At 44.3% G+C, this 16,577-nt stretch overlaps 1 protein-coding gene across 1 annotated transcript in view; it reads left to right on the top strand.

The window, feature by feature from the left end:
* Positions 1–16,577, top strand: part of tenm2a (teneurin transmembrane protein 2a) — a 288,000-nt gene that overhangs the window by 240,708 nt on the left and 30,715 nt on the right. The window contains exons 10-16 of the mRNA XM_017307002.1: positions 625–820; positions 2,802–2,903; positions 3,370–3,564; positions 6,295–6,495; positions 8,659–8,844; positions 9,926–9,970; positions 10,148–10,254. Of these exons, the coding sequence (XP_017162491.1) occupies positions 625–820; positions 2,802–2,903; positions 3,370–3,564; positions 6,295–6,495; positions 8,659–8,844; positions 9,926–9,970; positions 10,148–10,254 (1,032 nt within the window). The remainder of the gene's footprint in view (positions 1–624; positions 821–2,801; positions 2,904–3,369; positions 3,565–6,294; positions 6,496–8,658; positions 8,845–9,925; positions 9,971–10,147; positions 10,255–16,577) is intronic.

The following is a 16,577-nucleotide window of genomic DNA, read 5'->3' on the forward strand; positions in this document are numbered from 1 at the left end:
TCAGCTGTCCTTATTTTTGCATCGATCGGTCATTGGAGGCAGTGCGTCTCCTATTATCTTCCTACGTTAAACACAAATCGAGAGGGGAACACATAAAGCGCATCCTGTCAGAGAAACTCTGATAGATACGTACGGCGATGTAAAAATCAATCAATTAGTCTCCAGTTAGAGCACTTTTATATCTAACAGCTTCACTGACGGAAAATACGTTTCATGTTCCGCTTTCGGGACGCGTTTCACGTGGGAAGATCATTAGTGGCACGTCGCCTCCAACTTCCATTCTCAGTATAAATAATCCTCGGTTTTTATGTAAATCACAGCTTAAAGAAAATGTGACAAAAGGTCTCAGAATAGCACTTAGACAAACAGCTTTGACACTGGAACTGTTTGAGGATAATAGAAGTCCGCTTTGGTGTTAGCCCCTCTAAGCCCCTAAGCGTTTGACTTCAGCCTCTGAGAGCGCCTAATTTGGATTCCTGCAAAAGACACCAAAAAAACAAGTTAATCTACTTCAGATGAGTTATTTACTGCTCATAACCTTTTATCAAATCACGAAAAAGCGCTCGCAAAATAGATTTCGCTTGAACCAAACATAACCGTCCGTCAACGGAAACCTCTTCGCAGTACGACTACATGGAGCGCCTCGACGGGAAGGAGAAGTGGAGCGTGGTGGAGTCCCCGCGGGAGAGGAGGAGCATCCAGACCGTGGTCCTGAACGAGGCGGTGTTTGTCCAGTACCTGGACGCCGGCGCCTGGCACCTGGCCTTCTACAACGATGGCCGGGAGAGAGAGTCGGTCTCCTTCAGCACAAACGTCATGGGTGAGATAAAAAGAGAGAGAGAGCGAGAGAGTCGACGACTTACTGCTGTGGGCAGAGGGGTGGAGGGAGGGCGGTGGGGAAATGTTGCAATGTAGCGCAGCTGTTTGGGAGCTGAAACGTGACTAACAGTCACAATTTAGGAGATAGCTTTAATACCAGTGACACTGCAATGCCTGAATGACTTCACACATTTCAAGTGTGTAAAAGCACTCACCAGCAGCAGCATGTTGCAAAATGCTGCCAAAGCTATAGACCTGCAGTAGCATTGCTACGTAGGATGGACCACTTAGTGAGTTGGAGAGCTTTTTTTTTTCCTTTTTTTTGCCAAGAAAACATACTCTAACAAACATATGCATTCAGGAAAAAAAATAAAGACACCCACAGATGTTTAGATACAACGTATTAATTGCCTCGTTCGCTATTAGGCTCGCTGGAGATGAACCATATCGTCCAATCAGCCGGTGCGACTTGAAAAGACAATATGAAACTGTGCAAAGTGAACGAATTTGGTTTCAGAGCTTCCAGAATGATTTCATATGTGCAGGGAGCCACGAGTGTGAGAACAAGGGGGGCGGATAGACTGAAAGAATCCTTCATTGTCAATATAAAGGAGAGAGAGAGAGCGAGAGTGCTCTCTGCTGCAGGAGTGTAGTGGAAAGATGAAGAGATGGAGAGGTGACAGGGATGGAATTAGAGCAAGTAGTAAGAATGGGAGGTGGGAGGAAGACGTAATGGCACGGGGGGAACCTGAATGCAGTGAAGTGGATTGGAGGGAGGAGGGGCTTTGGAGTGGCGTGAAGGAGAGGGTGGCATTAGGGTAAGAGGAAGACAAGGGGTTCACATTGGGGGATGGGGGGGAGGCTTGGGACACAGAGGAGGGGAAGCTTGCAAAGGCTGAGTACTCGTATTTGTTGGAGGAGTGCGAACTGGAAAAAAATGGAGAGGAAGAAGAGACGGATGAAAGTCCAAAACACCCTCTTYGTGATTACCATCGACTCTGCGACTTCCCACCAAAACGGTTCTCCTCCTGTAAAGTGGGTTAAGAGGCACTAAAAGGCGATGGAGAGCAGCTGGAGTCGTGTGTGACGCACCGCGCCTTCCGAGTCCGGCTGACTCTGCCCTTCAGTGCCAAACGGCCAAACCTGGACGAAGCATTAATGAACCAAATCCAGACAGGAGTCAGGGATGAACGCAGCAGGAAAGGCAAAAACACTTCTTTTTCTTCTTCTTCTTGTTGCAAGTTAGAGAAAAAGAAATTGCATGTAAGAAGCATTTTTTTTCACCACAAGAACTTCCCCTGGGAAGCACACCAAACTGACGCCCCAACGCGTTCATCTCCAAGTGAGGAAGTAGAGTCCTTACAAATTTGTATAATAAGACTGAAATTAACCAGATTTATGTCAGTGGACAGTGGCCAGGGACGAGCAGTTAAGTGACGAGAAATGATTCTTGCCTCCTCTGAGTCGGTTCCAAACACTTTCCGAAAAAGTATCTTTTGGGACAAACTTTTTAGCATCCTCGATTAGACGAGTGAATCAAGACGCGTCTGACCCTCTATCCCATCTGTGTCGGTCTTCTCACAATCAAAGGGAAGCTCCACAATTGTGAAAGTAGTTTCTGGTAAAACTTGGTTGGATTTTTTGTTTTTTTGTTGTTTTTTTTTTCCTGATGCGGCCTGCAGTAGCCGAGGTGAAGGGTTTGTGGAGGTCGTCTTTAGAAAAGGATTCAAAGTGTATTCTCGCCATACACTCTGACGAGAATCAGAGAAGTGGGGGGAAGGGGGAGAAGGCGACGCGCGGAGTCCTGGAGGAGTGTGTTTGCGTTTGATGTCTGTGCAACATGGTGACTCGGAGCGCCTTCAGTTTTGCACCGCGCTGAAGAATGAATGGTGCCAATGATTTAATGAAATGCTTTGATGCTTGGCATCAAACTCTCTGAACCCTCCCCTCTTTCTCTTCGTCTCACTTCGTCTCCCTCTCAGATTCGGTGCAAGAGTGCCCGCGCAATTGCCATGGCAACGGAGAGTGCAACTCGGGCGTGTGCCACTGCTTCCCCGGATTCCACGGCATGGACTGCTCCAAAGGTATTAGTTGTGTACAAATCCCGTCAGGGAAGATCTTGTCATTTCCGCCGCCTAATTAGATGTGAAGACACATCCTCGGTCTGCATGCGAGCGCCGAGAGAGGATTAAGAGCAGCAACATGGTGCATGGCCTTAGGTGAAGCTCAGACAAGATGACTGATGATGAATGGCAGCTCCCCGAGCTAACGACTCCCCGGCTCTGCGCTCACCTGGGATAGACAGCTCTGATGAATAGTTTAGTTACCTCTACTTGTAATTACTCTTCATGTCATTGGCGCTCTCCGCCCCCTTTAACCACTCTATTCGCTCTCCCGCCTGCTTGGGTGTGGATTTGCCCCACAAATCAACAACAACAGCAGCAGAAAAGGCTTGCTAATTGTCTCTTTCCTCATATGCACGGTTTAATCTTTCCTCCTCCTCCTTCTCCTTCTCCTTCTTCTTCTTCATTTTCTCTTCTTCTCCTCCAGCTGCTTGTCCGGTGCTGTGCAGCGGCAACGGCCAATACGACAAGGGTTCCTGTGTGTGTTACAGTGGCTGGAAGGGACCCGAGTGCGACATCCCCGTCACGCAATGCATAGACCCTCTTTGCAGCGGCCACGGCACCTGCACCGATGGAAACTGCGTGTGCTCCATCGGTTACAAGGGGCCGAACTGTGCAGAGGGTGAGGGTGGGCACTTTGTCTTCTAGCGTGCATAATCTGTTTGAAAGGTTTGAAAGGAACTTGGATATTTCAAATATTTTTGAAACTGAAAATATGTCTCGTAGCAGTATTTCACAGATAACAGGTCCCTAAGAAAAGTGATAAAGGCTGTGTCCAGATTTAGGGTCTGCATCCCTCGAAGGCTTCATTTGAAGACTGATTACACAACGTTGATGTAAATGCGGCCCAACAGTTTATCACCCATTTGAAGGAAAGTTCTAGTATATGTTTGGACAAGGTCTCCCTATCCTAACCCTATCCTTAAAAGTCTTGTGAAGTCGTGTATCTAAAATTAAGGCCTTCAAAGGTTTTAGATTAATTTCTTTGAAATGTAAATTAATCTCAAATACGACAGTCACGGGTCTTGTGGCGGCATTACTATTTAGTCTAATGCTTTATGCAGTTTTTTTATTTTATTTTCCTTGGGGAAATTTTTCTCAGGCAAAAGTCTGAGTCATGTGCAGACATCTTCTCCAGACTGTTGAGGCTACTGGTAGCAAGCCACTAATATGCCCCTGCTAGCTAGATAGCAAGCTGTTTTGCATCTATCAAAGATGTGGTAAGTACAAAGTTAACACCAGTTGATTGGATGACATTAGTCTTTGAAATTGGTTCACTTCTGGTGCCAAACCATATGAGGCTATTAGCATTTTCTGCAAAAAATCTTAGCATGGGGGTTCAGGTTGGTTTGCAAACTATGTGATTTTCTGCTGGGGATTTCCGGATGAAGTTCTTAAATTTCATTCGTAATGGACTTAAAAAGTCTTACATTTGAGTTATTGAAACCTATTTGAAGACTTTCTTATCCCAAGATTCATTGTGAGCAGAACGGGAGTTTAGTTTTAAATACAAGTATATTAAAATCTGCAAAAATTAAGAGCTTAAGAAGTTGTGTTGTTACGCTTTTGTCATCTGCAAAGACATGTTATTTAGTATAAAGTTGTAAAAACTTAATTTTATTATTGCAATTGTTTATTTAATAAAAAAAAAAACTTCAAGAAGTAATAAAAAAAAAAATTCTGTAAGATTTCGAGCTGAATTTTTACCATCATTTGTTAACCTCTGTTACGGTTGCTAGGCGACAGGGAATATAAGGAGGGCAATTAATCAGAAGGCCAGATCATCCACTTTCATAGCCGCTGTACAAAGGACCCGACCTACATCGACCTTCGAAGGATCCAATGGTGTGGTCGGGTTTGCTTTGATGACATCACAACCAATTGAGCCAATCAGGTGTTATTAGCAAAGCATTGGCAAATAACACCTTTTTGACAGACTCTGAAGCAGCAACGTTGCAAATTAACGTCTGAGCAACAACCTACAACAACACAGAAACGAGAGCAACTGATCACGAGGCGTTATCTGCATCTAAAGTGAGCAGAAAAGCCTTGCTGCTAATTTCAAGTTCAACCAGTGACCCCTTCTAACTAAAGATAGTCTGCAAATTACAGCATAATCTTGTGCTGAGCAAGTGTTCGTTCCTGCTATTCGTAAAGATGAAGTATGACACCGTAGCTGAACACATCAGAGGTTTTATTAAGAGCTGAACTCGCTTCTATTGATCTTGGTTAAGACGGATCTGCATGGCACATTCTCCATCATCGGAGGCAAAGGAGAGGGATGAGAAAGGCGAGTCAGTGCGGTGAAAGGTGAATATCTAAGAAGTGAGAGAAAAAAGTGAGTTTTTGAGGTTGAAGATGAAGAGAAGAGGAAACAAAGGGCAAAAAAAAAAAGTCAAATGACAAAAGTAGTCAAAAGAAACCTTAGACGGCCTGAGAACAAGGTCAGCGATTTCGCTGTGTCTTCTTCATCCATCCAACCTCCTACCCCCCTCCTCCTCTTATATCTGATATTCATCACAGCAGAGTCCCTCAAACAATTTACCTGAAGTGCCGGCGACATGAAAATCGATAACTGTGATCCGCCGTTTCTGCCGGGCAAACAGAAATGGAGAGGCCRGAGGTTATGTGCGTGTGTGTGCTTTTATTAATTTGTGTACAAAAAAAAAGAGGGGTGCAGCCGGGTCAGCTATGCCCGAGGTGAGAGAGAGAGAGAGAAAGACGGAGAGGGGTTGGGGGTGTCGGGGGTGTCACACACGACAAGACAAGGAGGGGAGAGAAATAGAAAAAGAAAAAGTGTGACCGGGACAGAGCAATGACAGCCGGCCCGGAGAGGGGTGGGTGGGCGCTGTGCCGAGAGGAGGTAATTTGTCAAATTGGTTTTCACTCACTGCTCAAACTCACAGCTGCCCGTCAACCTGGCAGACTGACAGTGTCACATTTTCCCCTGTGTACTGCCACACACACACACACACACACACACACACACACACACAGTCAGAAATGCATCCTCTCTGAATAACGTCAGGGTTTTTTTGTTTTTTTTCCACAGAGGGAGATTCTCCCTCCCGTGCTCCCATTATACTTTTAGTCGTTCTTTACTGTGCGCCTTAATTGCTTTATTAAAACATCTGCTGATGTTTTCCTTCATTTTTATAATCGTCTTCTGTGTCTCACCAATTAAATTCTCGCCTTGTTCAAGCCTTTTCTTTGATAACTCATTTTACTATCTGCCCTGGTGTGCGATTTCGCAGCTTGTCTCAGTTTCCCTTCATCTGTTTGTTSCCTTCTTTTTTTTYTTTCTTTTTTCTATTTTCAACGCCGTCGTATCTTTTTGGCTTTTTTAATGCAGTGGATTGCCTGGACCCGACGTGTTCCAACAACGGCATCTGCGTGAACGGAGAGTGCCACTGCAAGCCGGGGTGGGGAGGGCTCCACTGCGAACTGCCCAGGGCCCAGTGCCCGGACCAGTGCCACGGCCACGGCGCCTTCATCCCAGACACCGGCTTGTGCAGCTGCGACCCCAACTGGATGGGGCCCGACTGCTCCATGGGTGAGTAGGAGCCGCCACAGCAGCAGCAGTGCCGAACGGCTGAAAGAGACGAACGCTCCGAGCGAAGACTGAGGGGTCAGGGTTTTTAGGAAACCGCCTACTCAGTCCCGACATCTCGATTCTTTTTTTTTTTTTTTCCATTCCCAGGGTACTTGACTATTAGTTAGTCATTTTATACCATGCTGTTCTGGTTTTCAAATTGGGCTTGGATGCAGTCCACTGAAATTAAAACATGCTGCGAAATAGAAATCAGCAACTGTTACAACGATCAAGCCAAGTTGGAGCATGTTGGAACACAATGTGGGGAGTTTTTTTTTTTTTTTTTCACTGACAGTAACAGTATGGAGATGGGGGATCTTTGTGTTATTAATATGGTGCCGTTCCAAATCTTAAAGTATGGAAGGAAATTAACTTGTGCAAAACTTTTAAATGACTACTTTAAAGTGGGAGAAGTGAAGATTTTTTTCTTAGACTTATCCAGTGCAGTACATGTTTGCTTTGTGATTTGAGATTCTTCTGTGCCCCGCCTCTAATTTCTTGTCTGAACACCCAAAGTAAGATGCCACCAATTGTTTCCAGGACTTTCTTAATCACTACACAGAGCCCACCTGTGGGTAAATGCGTCACARTAAACATATTCTGACTGTGAAACATGGCGGTGGCAGCATCATGTTGTGGGGATGTTTTTCTTCACCAGCTGTAAAAGAGTTGAGACTGAAGTAGAGGTTCAACCTCCAGCAATGCATTGACCCAAATCACACAGCTAGAGCTGCAGTGGAACCGATTAGATTTAATATATACTTGTGTTAGAATGGCCTAGTCAAAGTCCAGACTTGAGTCCCAATACATTATTAAGTAAAATCAATCTTATGTTATATTATTATTCTTCATAGAAAGATGACATACCACACAAAGCACCCGTCCTCTGTGAATCCCTCATTCGGCTCCTCCAGACTAGCAGCAGCAGCAGCGCTTAGCAAACACCTGGTGGAAGTGTGTATCTGCGGAGCTCATTACGCGAGTTACTTCTCAGTCCTACGCTCCTAAGAATGTTGCTATAGGCTTAACGGAGTTACKCCGTTGTGATGACGTGCTGAAGGCAAAGTGTCAGAAAGAGCAGGTGCTTCATAAAGAGACAGAGGCCCAATTTCAAGATGTCAAATTGCGATGTCAAGCTTGTTTCAAGTGAGGTTTGACATACACAGCATTTTTATAACAGTTACTTGATCGTACTATGCAATGGCACTGTGAGCCTTCAAAGTAGATAACACTGCGCCTTTAAGAACATATGGAAATATTTGAAATGCTGATCCAGTTTAAGCAGTAAGCTTAAGCAAAGCTAGCAGAGACAAACCTCAAACAACTGCAGTAAATAAACAGCTGGATTTTATTTTAGGCAGCGGAGTACAGTGGGCTAACTACAAATGCATGCCACACTTTTCAGATTTATATATGTAAATGTGTAATTATTTTCTGCTGGTTTGTCACACARTAGAGGCACTGTACTCTTTTTCTGTTTGTTTTTTTTTTTTAAACAGCCACATTTCTCTCTCAATAAAAGCCAGCAGTAAACGCTTCCACTGAAACAGATGCCGCTGCCTGCTCCTCGGCGGCAGCACGAGAACACCACTCGCTTCTTACAAGCAGAGCTGCCGACGTTCGTCGCGAGCGAAACTGCTTAACTTTAATACAGACAACAGTGTCTGCCACCGCGGGACTCCTCCGCAGACGTGTATCAAAACGTCTGCTCACCAGGGGGTCCCGAGCACACAGACGGAATCGTCGCATCTCACCGCACACACCGCCGCTGCCTGGGACGCCGCAGACAAGAGGCTTGGAACATAAAACGCTATCTTAAAGATGTCGTCGCCCACTTTGAGTAAAGATGCGGGACGAGAGATTGAATCAGCAGCTAATTTGGCTCATTTTTGAGTCTTTTTGAAATAATTTTAGCGTCTCCCCCCCCCCCCATGTTCATTGCAAACCAGAAGAAAGGGAGAAATTAAATGTCGGTGACCRCCATCTCAAAGAGTGTCAATTCCAGCTCTGCTCTGGGTAGCCATAAAGACTCATAAATAAAATTACAAAAGAAAATAAAAATATGCAAAATGCAACCTGAAAAGTTGTGCGTGTGCGACCCTGATTTGTCTCATCTGCTTCCAGAGGTTTGCTCGGTCGACTGCGGGACCCACGGCGTGTGCATGGGCGGGGCATGTCGCTGCGAGGAAGGCTGGACCGGGGCCGGCTGCGACCAGCGCGTCTGCAACCCGCTCTGCATCAAACACGGGACCTGCAAGGACGGCAAGTGCCAGTGCCACCAGGGCTGGAACGGCGAGCACTGCACCATCGGTAGGTGTTTCCTGTACCTCCTCACCCCAAAAGTGTGTGTGTGCATGTGTGTGTGTGTGCGTGTGCGTGTGTGTGTGTGTGTGTGTGTGTTTTTGTTTTGTTTTTGTTTTTTTTGGTGTGTGTCGACACCGTGGGTGAACACAGAAAACATCCAGTCAGACTGAAGTGGCAGCTTCCTTATTATTTTTATTTTATTTTTTTTTCCTTCCATTTTGTTAGAGGGATTTGGAAATGAGAGGTGGAGGCGCAAGCAAAAGCTACAGGGAATTCAAGGAGAGGGCTGATGTAGAGAGGGGCGGGTGAAACGAAGCGGAGAGGAATAAACTTCTGAGGAGTGAGGGTGGGAGGATTACAAAAGAGCAGGGTTTAGTTGTTTATAGTCTGCCTCTCAACTGCACACCCAGGAGTTTTAGTTCTTCTATGGCCTTTGAAACACCAAAGTTGTGTTATGAAAGGCAAAACTCTGCAACATACTGTGATCAAAAAATAACTCTCAGATTCTCCGTGTGGGTACGTGTGTGTGTGTGCAAAGTCATCGTAGAGTGTGTGTGTGCGTGCGTGTGTGTGTTTTTGTCAGTCAATCACTGTCTCATATTGACATCAATGTCACTTTGGATGGATGACTGCCAGATCCCTTTGATTCCTTCACAGTACTCCGAGACACAAAGTCTCCTTTCCCCTGTCACCAGAGGCGCTGTGATTGCAGCCCGCCAAACAAACACCAAAACACACACACACCTACATACATGCACGCACGCCACAGCACATACATATGCACGGGGGAATAGCAGTTTATGATCTCCCCGTTTCCACCCCACCCACCCCTCCATCAGAAAGTAGGGCAGCTTTGACTGCAGCATCAGCCTGAGATGAAAGAGTTGTCAGGCCTCAGCTTGAGCGCAAAAAGCACACTTCACCAGCACCAGACATCCTCAGTGTTAGCTTATCGCAGCCTGCCTGTTCTGTATTTCAGTTCTGCATGATGTTGCTTGCATTTATTTTAAAATTAAAAGCAAAAAAAAAAAAAAACAACATACTCTCCCTCCAACATTTACCTTCTGCACGTTTTCTCCCACTGCAGACCATGGGAGCATGGTTGACAAAGCAGGTACCGTATCTGACTCTGGTGTTTCTGTTTCTTAGCCTGTGGTGGTAGAAGCTAGCTGCTGCATTGGCCTGGCTTGGCTCCGTAGACTCTGTGGTGCTTATCTGTCCGTGGTAGACCAGAGGTGCCTGCCTCAATGACGACTCCCCTCCGTGCGGTGCACTACCCCTCTCTCACCCCTCTTTTGTTTTCTCGCAGTGCACTGCAGCAGGGTCCAAGCTGTCATTGAGCTCTTCGTGTGTCGTGGGGTGACCGTAGAGCCCTGGTGTGGTGGTCCCGAAAGTGCCGAGGGGGCTGTGCCGTGGGTGTGTGGTTGTGCATGCGTGTGTAGAGGGCGTGTGTCCCCGTCCCCCCCCCGGTACGGGTGCATCTCATTACGTTGGCGTGTCGTTAAAAAGCCAATTCATTTCAGTAATTCAATTCAAAACGTGAACCTCAGATGTTGTATGGATTCATTACACGCAGGGCGATATAGTTTTAGTGTTCGTTTCATTTCAACTTGATAGTTATGGCTTATAGCTAATAAAACCCCCCAAAATTCAGCTTCTGTGGAAATTATATGAGACGAATAATAAAGACTTTGTGGAAATGTTGTTTTACGGCCTCAACAATCATTGGGAAGACTGCTGGACCTACACAGGTACGAAACCAAAGGTTATTGCTAAGGAAGCCAGCTGTTCACATGCTGCTCAATCCAATGGAAAGAAAAAGTGTGAACATGCAGTASGGATAGGTGCAGCTTTGATGGAACTGAATTMAAGCCCATTCAAGAGTTTGTGGGAGATTCAAACATCTGGACTGCAGTTGCAGTAATCAAATCAGTCAATCTATCAAGTTTATTTGTGTAGCATACTTCAGCAACACAGCATTTCAAAGTGCTTTACATTGTAAAAACATTAAAAAAAACTATAATGAACACAACATATAACATATATCAAATTATGATCTATACACAAGTGTTATCATTAAAATCATCAATGCATGTCAAATATGTTGGTTGATGTTCCATTTATCTTGGTTCAAAAGTAACTCTAAATAGGTGAGTTTTTAGTCTTAATTTAAGTTTTTGGAAGTTTGTTCCAGATTTAATGTGCCTAGATGTGCTGCTTCTATCWTATTAGCTTCTGATTCAAGAGCACATGCAGAAGTATCTAGAACMTCTGGTGCCACTGAAGCCTTTCTTTTGTCAAGCCACGTCTGAACCAGTTGCAGGATCAGAAACGTCTTACCGGGGGCTAAAGAGTGAAAGGGATGGAACTGTTGCTCAGTGATCCAAAGTTCTCTTCTCAGATAAAAGCAAAATGTGCATTTCATTTGGAAAATCAAGGCCCCACAATCAATGAGCATTAAGGCTATAAGCCCTGGACAAGCTCAGGCCTTGAGCTTGTCTGCATTGTTGGATCTGCTGTCTYTCAATTTTTTGGTTCACCATCTCTGAACTGTACATATTGGTGTTTTTGGCATGTAGGGTGAAAACATGGTGATGAAACCAGGTACTTGCAGAGCGGGAAGGTGTGAAGTCCTGCTCTCAGTAAAGCTTGTCAGCTGTGGGAAGCATGAAGTGCTCTAAAAGACTCTGGCAGGTGGCTGCACTGACTTGTGTTGGTCCATCTACTATTGGGCCAATCGACACCAGCGGATGACTTGGCTCCTCAAATCGTTTCTGACAGTGGGGATGTCGCATTGGACCACAAGCAGCTCAAATTCTGTGCTTCCTGTTTAATTCCACCTGAAAAGATTATACCACCGAGCAACAGTTTAGTTGTTTTCCTTCCTTTGCTAAGCTTTGACACCTCTTATGTTGTCTCTACTTTGGGATTGACTTAACACAAGGAACTGAACATTTATGGCCCAAGTCCTTGTTACTTTGGTGTGTGGTGACTCTTGAAGCACAGTCTACACCCGATGAATCTAACCCYAACTTTTAAATGGGCACATTCTTTCCTTCCACAAAACTTTCCCATAATGAGCTAGGCTACAGCACTGTGTGCGTAGCCACCTTCTTTAGCGACAATATTTGTTTCTAGCTTTCTGCATGAGAGAATCAATTTTTTGGGGGCAACTATTAAATCCCTGTGATTTTGTAGGCCAAAATGTTTTCTTTAAAGGTCTTCTTTTCTAAAAAGAATATTCTTAGCTATGAGCCATAATTATCCAAATAAGTTGAAATACACAGTGGAAATGTATGAGGTTTACATTCTGAATTAAATTAGTGACGTAAATAAACTCTTCAATGATATTCAAACGTTTTGAGACGCACCTGTGTGTCCAGTGTGAAACCCTGAACAAACCAAGCACCAAACACTCAGCTATTCCAGCCATGTATCGCGTAAACACAAGAGCTTCACACATAAGGAGAAAACGATCAAAGTCGTGGCGAACTTTTGAGGTAATTGGTAAATTTCATAGGCCACTGATGCAAGGCGTTAACGTGGTGTCAAAAAAAAAAAAAACACTGCAGAGCTGTTAAGTGTGCGTGCGTGTGCGTGCGTGCGTGCGTGCGTGCGTGTGCGTGCGCGTGTGTGTGTGTGTGTGTCTGTGTTTACATTTTGAGTATTTGTGGCAGCGGCCGTGGTGGAGCGGCTACTAAATTCATCCCACTTGCATGTGTGTCGGCTCGCATCGTTGGCGTTAATTCCAGCCCTTCGATCTGTTTCATCAAGCCAGGTCGAAGAAAGAAAAACTACAGGTTACGTCGTCCGTCAGATCACATGCAGGGAAACTCAGAGCAACAGCTTAAGGTCGAGAAATCAAGGCAAACAGAGAAGACTGCGAGTCCAGAGTGACTTTTCTCACACTCCCTCAGCGAGAATGCTTATTAGATAGCCTCGCAGCTGCACCTCCGTCAGGTTGCGTGGAGCGGCACAGATTGCCTGACAGCACAGGTCCCTGGAGCAACGTTGAGAGTGTCCTCTCAACCCTCTGCACTTAATGGAACAGCTCTCATTGTTTTATGAAGAGCCAGCTCAGAGACAAAAGGTAAATTGCCGGGTTAAAGACACGGAGCAAGACACGGAGAGGGGGGTGGGAGGGAGAAACAAAAAACAAGGAACATTCCTGAAGTTCTTAGAGTAGCTTATTAAGGACAGGAGAAGTAGATGAGCGGAGGTTTGTTTTAGAAGTTATCCAGCCCRTCTTTAGGCTGCGACGGTGGATTTATGGCGGTAACCTTTTACTTGGTGACCTTTAGAACAGACGGAGTTGGGCGCATGGGGACCGGAGGGGGGGGGGAATACAGCAACTTTTTACTACAGCGTCTCAACTTAGTTTCTTTCTTCTCCTTCACTCTTTTCTCGGGTAGCCTTTMTCTTCCTCAATAGCCCCCCCCATTCATTCTCACACAATATCTATCCAGTTATATACCCCATCATCCAGTCCCACAGATACCGCATACCAAACAAGTGTGTGTGTGTGTGTGTGTGTGTGCTCGTGTGTGTGCTGACCCATAACCCAAGGCAATTTCTTCTCCTTTTTAAGGGGATTTCATCAGAGTCCAACTACATTACTGAGGAGGGTGGGCTTAATAGTTTCTGAAATCCCACTTTATTCTACTTAGTATGGGGGGAGTATTGACTGGGTCCTGACATTAAAGAGAGAGGAGCCTTATATGAGGCCTGCCCAGGCAAGCCAATCAATGCCCGCTATGGATTGTCCTGTCCGGGTGCTTCATAAGTATTTGGCTGCTTTAAATGGCAACTCCATTTAACAGGCAATCACTGCTAACTGCCTTTGTTCCCCGAGCTCAATACTCGGGGACAATCTATTCCAGTCTGGCTGTTAATGCGCCATCATGAGCGCTCCCCTGATGCCGAGAATGCTAATAATTAAAGATAAAACCTTTGATTTGATTCCTCTTGTCGAGCTGAAAACTCGGCCCGAGCCGCYCCGCTCCGCCCCTCCGGGTCTTCCCACCCTACAAAACAAGATGGCGGTTATCCTTGAAGCCCTTTTTTCTTGATCCCCCCCCACTTCAGCCGCCCCGGCCGGTTTGAGACGTGATAAAACGCCAATCGGGGTGAAATGCCTGTTAATTTTAGCCGCTGCCTCGGTTTASATTGCGCTATTTGTATTCATAATGCATGGCTTTATTGATGCAGCGATTTGTCGGAGGGCAAAATCTTGCAGCGCAACTTRAGTGAAAATATGTTCATTAATCTGCTGAGCAGGACTCGGTAAAAAGCATTTCATATTCATAATCTCTCACTGGGTTATTTTGTCCGTCCTCGCTCGGCGGCGGGCGCGATGCCGCAGAGTGAGAAATGCCAGGTCATATCTCCCGGGTGTGTGTGCGTGTGTGTGCGTGAGTTGAGTGCTTTTTGTGCATGTGTGTATTGTTTTATCAGTCAACCTTGTCTTTGCACTTCATCTCCCRTGGGTAGACTTTGGAGTGTTGCATCGCGTTCCTTCATTTATTGGTGAGGAAATCACTATGACAAGTTTCTTTAGGGCTCTACTTTTTTTTTAGGGGTAAAAAGAAAGAAAACATTGACATTGTGTCACATCAGTCCTTGAAAAATTCTAATTAGGAAAATGCGCAGTGGTAAAAATGTTTGCTTTGGAAGGAAGCAAACGGCCAAGCAAGAATTGAAAGCTTTCTTTTATTAAAAAAAACCCCACAACATTCCTGTCTGTCTCTGTCTTGGCCTGCAGTCAAATTATTAAACCAAGCTTAAACACTTCTTGTTGGGCTTTCATAGCCCAGAGTATTTATTTCATGTCATTTAGCAGGCCCTCTACGGACATTGCCAAGTGAAATTAATACATGACTAATCTTGACTGACTAAATTAACGTTGGGGGATATGCTTTAGCTGATACGCTGCCACGAGTTCGACGAAAACATTGATGCTATCTCATATCTGTCTGCATCGAGCTGGAGCCAGCAGTTAGGCTGCTTAGATTAGCATATAGACTAAAAACGGGGAGAAAGAGCCCTGCCAAAGCCATAAAAGTGCTCAAGGTGAAGAACAGCARGTTTGTTTTAAAAGGATTGCTTGGTTTTTGAAGTGGCACTTTTGCAAACTGCGTTTTAGGCATTATTTTAACTCCGGTRGACWAGTTCTAAGTGATCTCARGGATTATTGGTGGTATTATTATTTAGGTATCAAGCAAACAGAGATGTACCAACAGTCGACTAAGATAGAAAATGTTCACCATTTAAAACAAGAAAGTCAAACTCATTTTCTTTTTGGGACAAATCAACATCRCGAAGGCTCACAAAGTGCCGGTTGTGTCAGAATGAACTGATAAAAACCCGTTAACAAACCGTTAAAATAGTCATGTTAAGATATTAGATTTTATTATTATTAAATGTTANCGAAGGCTCACAAAGTGCCGGTTGTGTCAGAATGAACTGATAAAAACCCGTTAACAAACCGTTAAAATAGTCATGTTAAGATATTAGATTTTATTATTATTAAATGTTAMATTACATTAAAGCATTAAAGCGAATCGATAAGTACTTCTTAAAGTTAAATAATGTTTAACATCTCAGACTGATGAGTCTATTCAGGATTTCATGTTTTTTTAGAAACAATTTGCATTAAACTCAATTACACATTAGCTCAAAACAGAGCAGGGATCAGATGATTTGTCTGAATTTMTGTGAATTTAAAAAACTGACTGATGTATTTTGGCAATATAAAGATGTTTTATATAATTTCCCTTTGAGATTAATACAGTATTTTTGAAATTKAATTTTGAAAATCATCTTTGATCTGATCAAATAATTGTTATCTTAAAGGTTTTATTTATGAGTCCGTCTGGAGTTTAGAGAGACGCATGAAATGTGATGGCAGCCTGGACTTGGAGTTTGACATTTGATTTAAAATATTTCGACCCCAAAGCTTCATTGATCTGTAGAGTCAATGACCTTCTAAGTATTTTTGCAACTATAGTTTGGATTTTGTTTTACAGTAATTGTGACTGAGCAGAATCAAGAATGATGCTGCCTTTGATTTGACGCAGCAAATCCCATTGGCTGACTGWTTAAAACTACTCAACACAACCCCGCCCGATGTAACACAAACAAGATYGATTACATACAGGACACCGAGTTAACATCTCATGATATTTTCTTCTGCTTCACCTGCTGAGAGTAACAGAAGTCAAAGGAGTTACTGCGGAGGCTAAAACAAACGTAGCACTGATTAAATCCACAAAGTTTTCCCAGCTACTCTTCTGATTTGTGTTTTAATAACATTCTAATACGTTACATCCAGAGTGGTGCTTCACCTGATTTCAGTCTTTATGCTTAACCAAGTAGAGCAGGAACTAAGAAGAAAGAGGAAAAAGAAGAATAAGCCTGTGCATTTGGTATCATTTCTTCTTCTAATAAAGTATCTTGTGATGAAATATAATTTCCATATTTGTCCTCTATTAAAACCAGAGCGTAGCAGATAGTGTGACTATGAGGAAGATATTACTGTCCTCTGTAATTGCCTTCTTTATTTGCCTCAAAGTCACTGTTGAGTTTGGAGAGCTCTCGCCTTGCTGGTTCCAGACTTGCTTGGCTCTCRGGCCTCTGATTCTGCTGGCGGGGGGATGAAAGAGGGTGGAGGGGGTTCTTTTGCATAAGCTTAAATAAAGGTTTATTAGTTCATAGACTGCATATACACACACATGCACACA

The sequence above is a fragment of the Poecilia reticulata genome, linkage group LG10, assembly GCF_000633615.1.
Source record: "Poecilia reticulata strain Guanapo linkage group LG10, Guppy_female_1.0+MT, whole genome shotgun sequence".
Classification (NCBI taxonomy): Eukaryota; Metazoa; Chordata; class Actinopteri; order Cyprinodontiformes; family Poeciliidae; genus Poecilia; species Poecilia reticulata.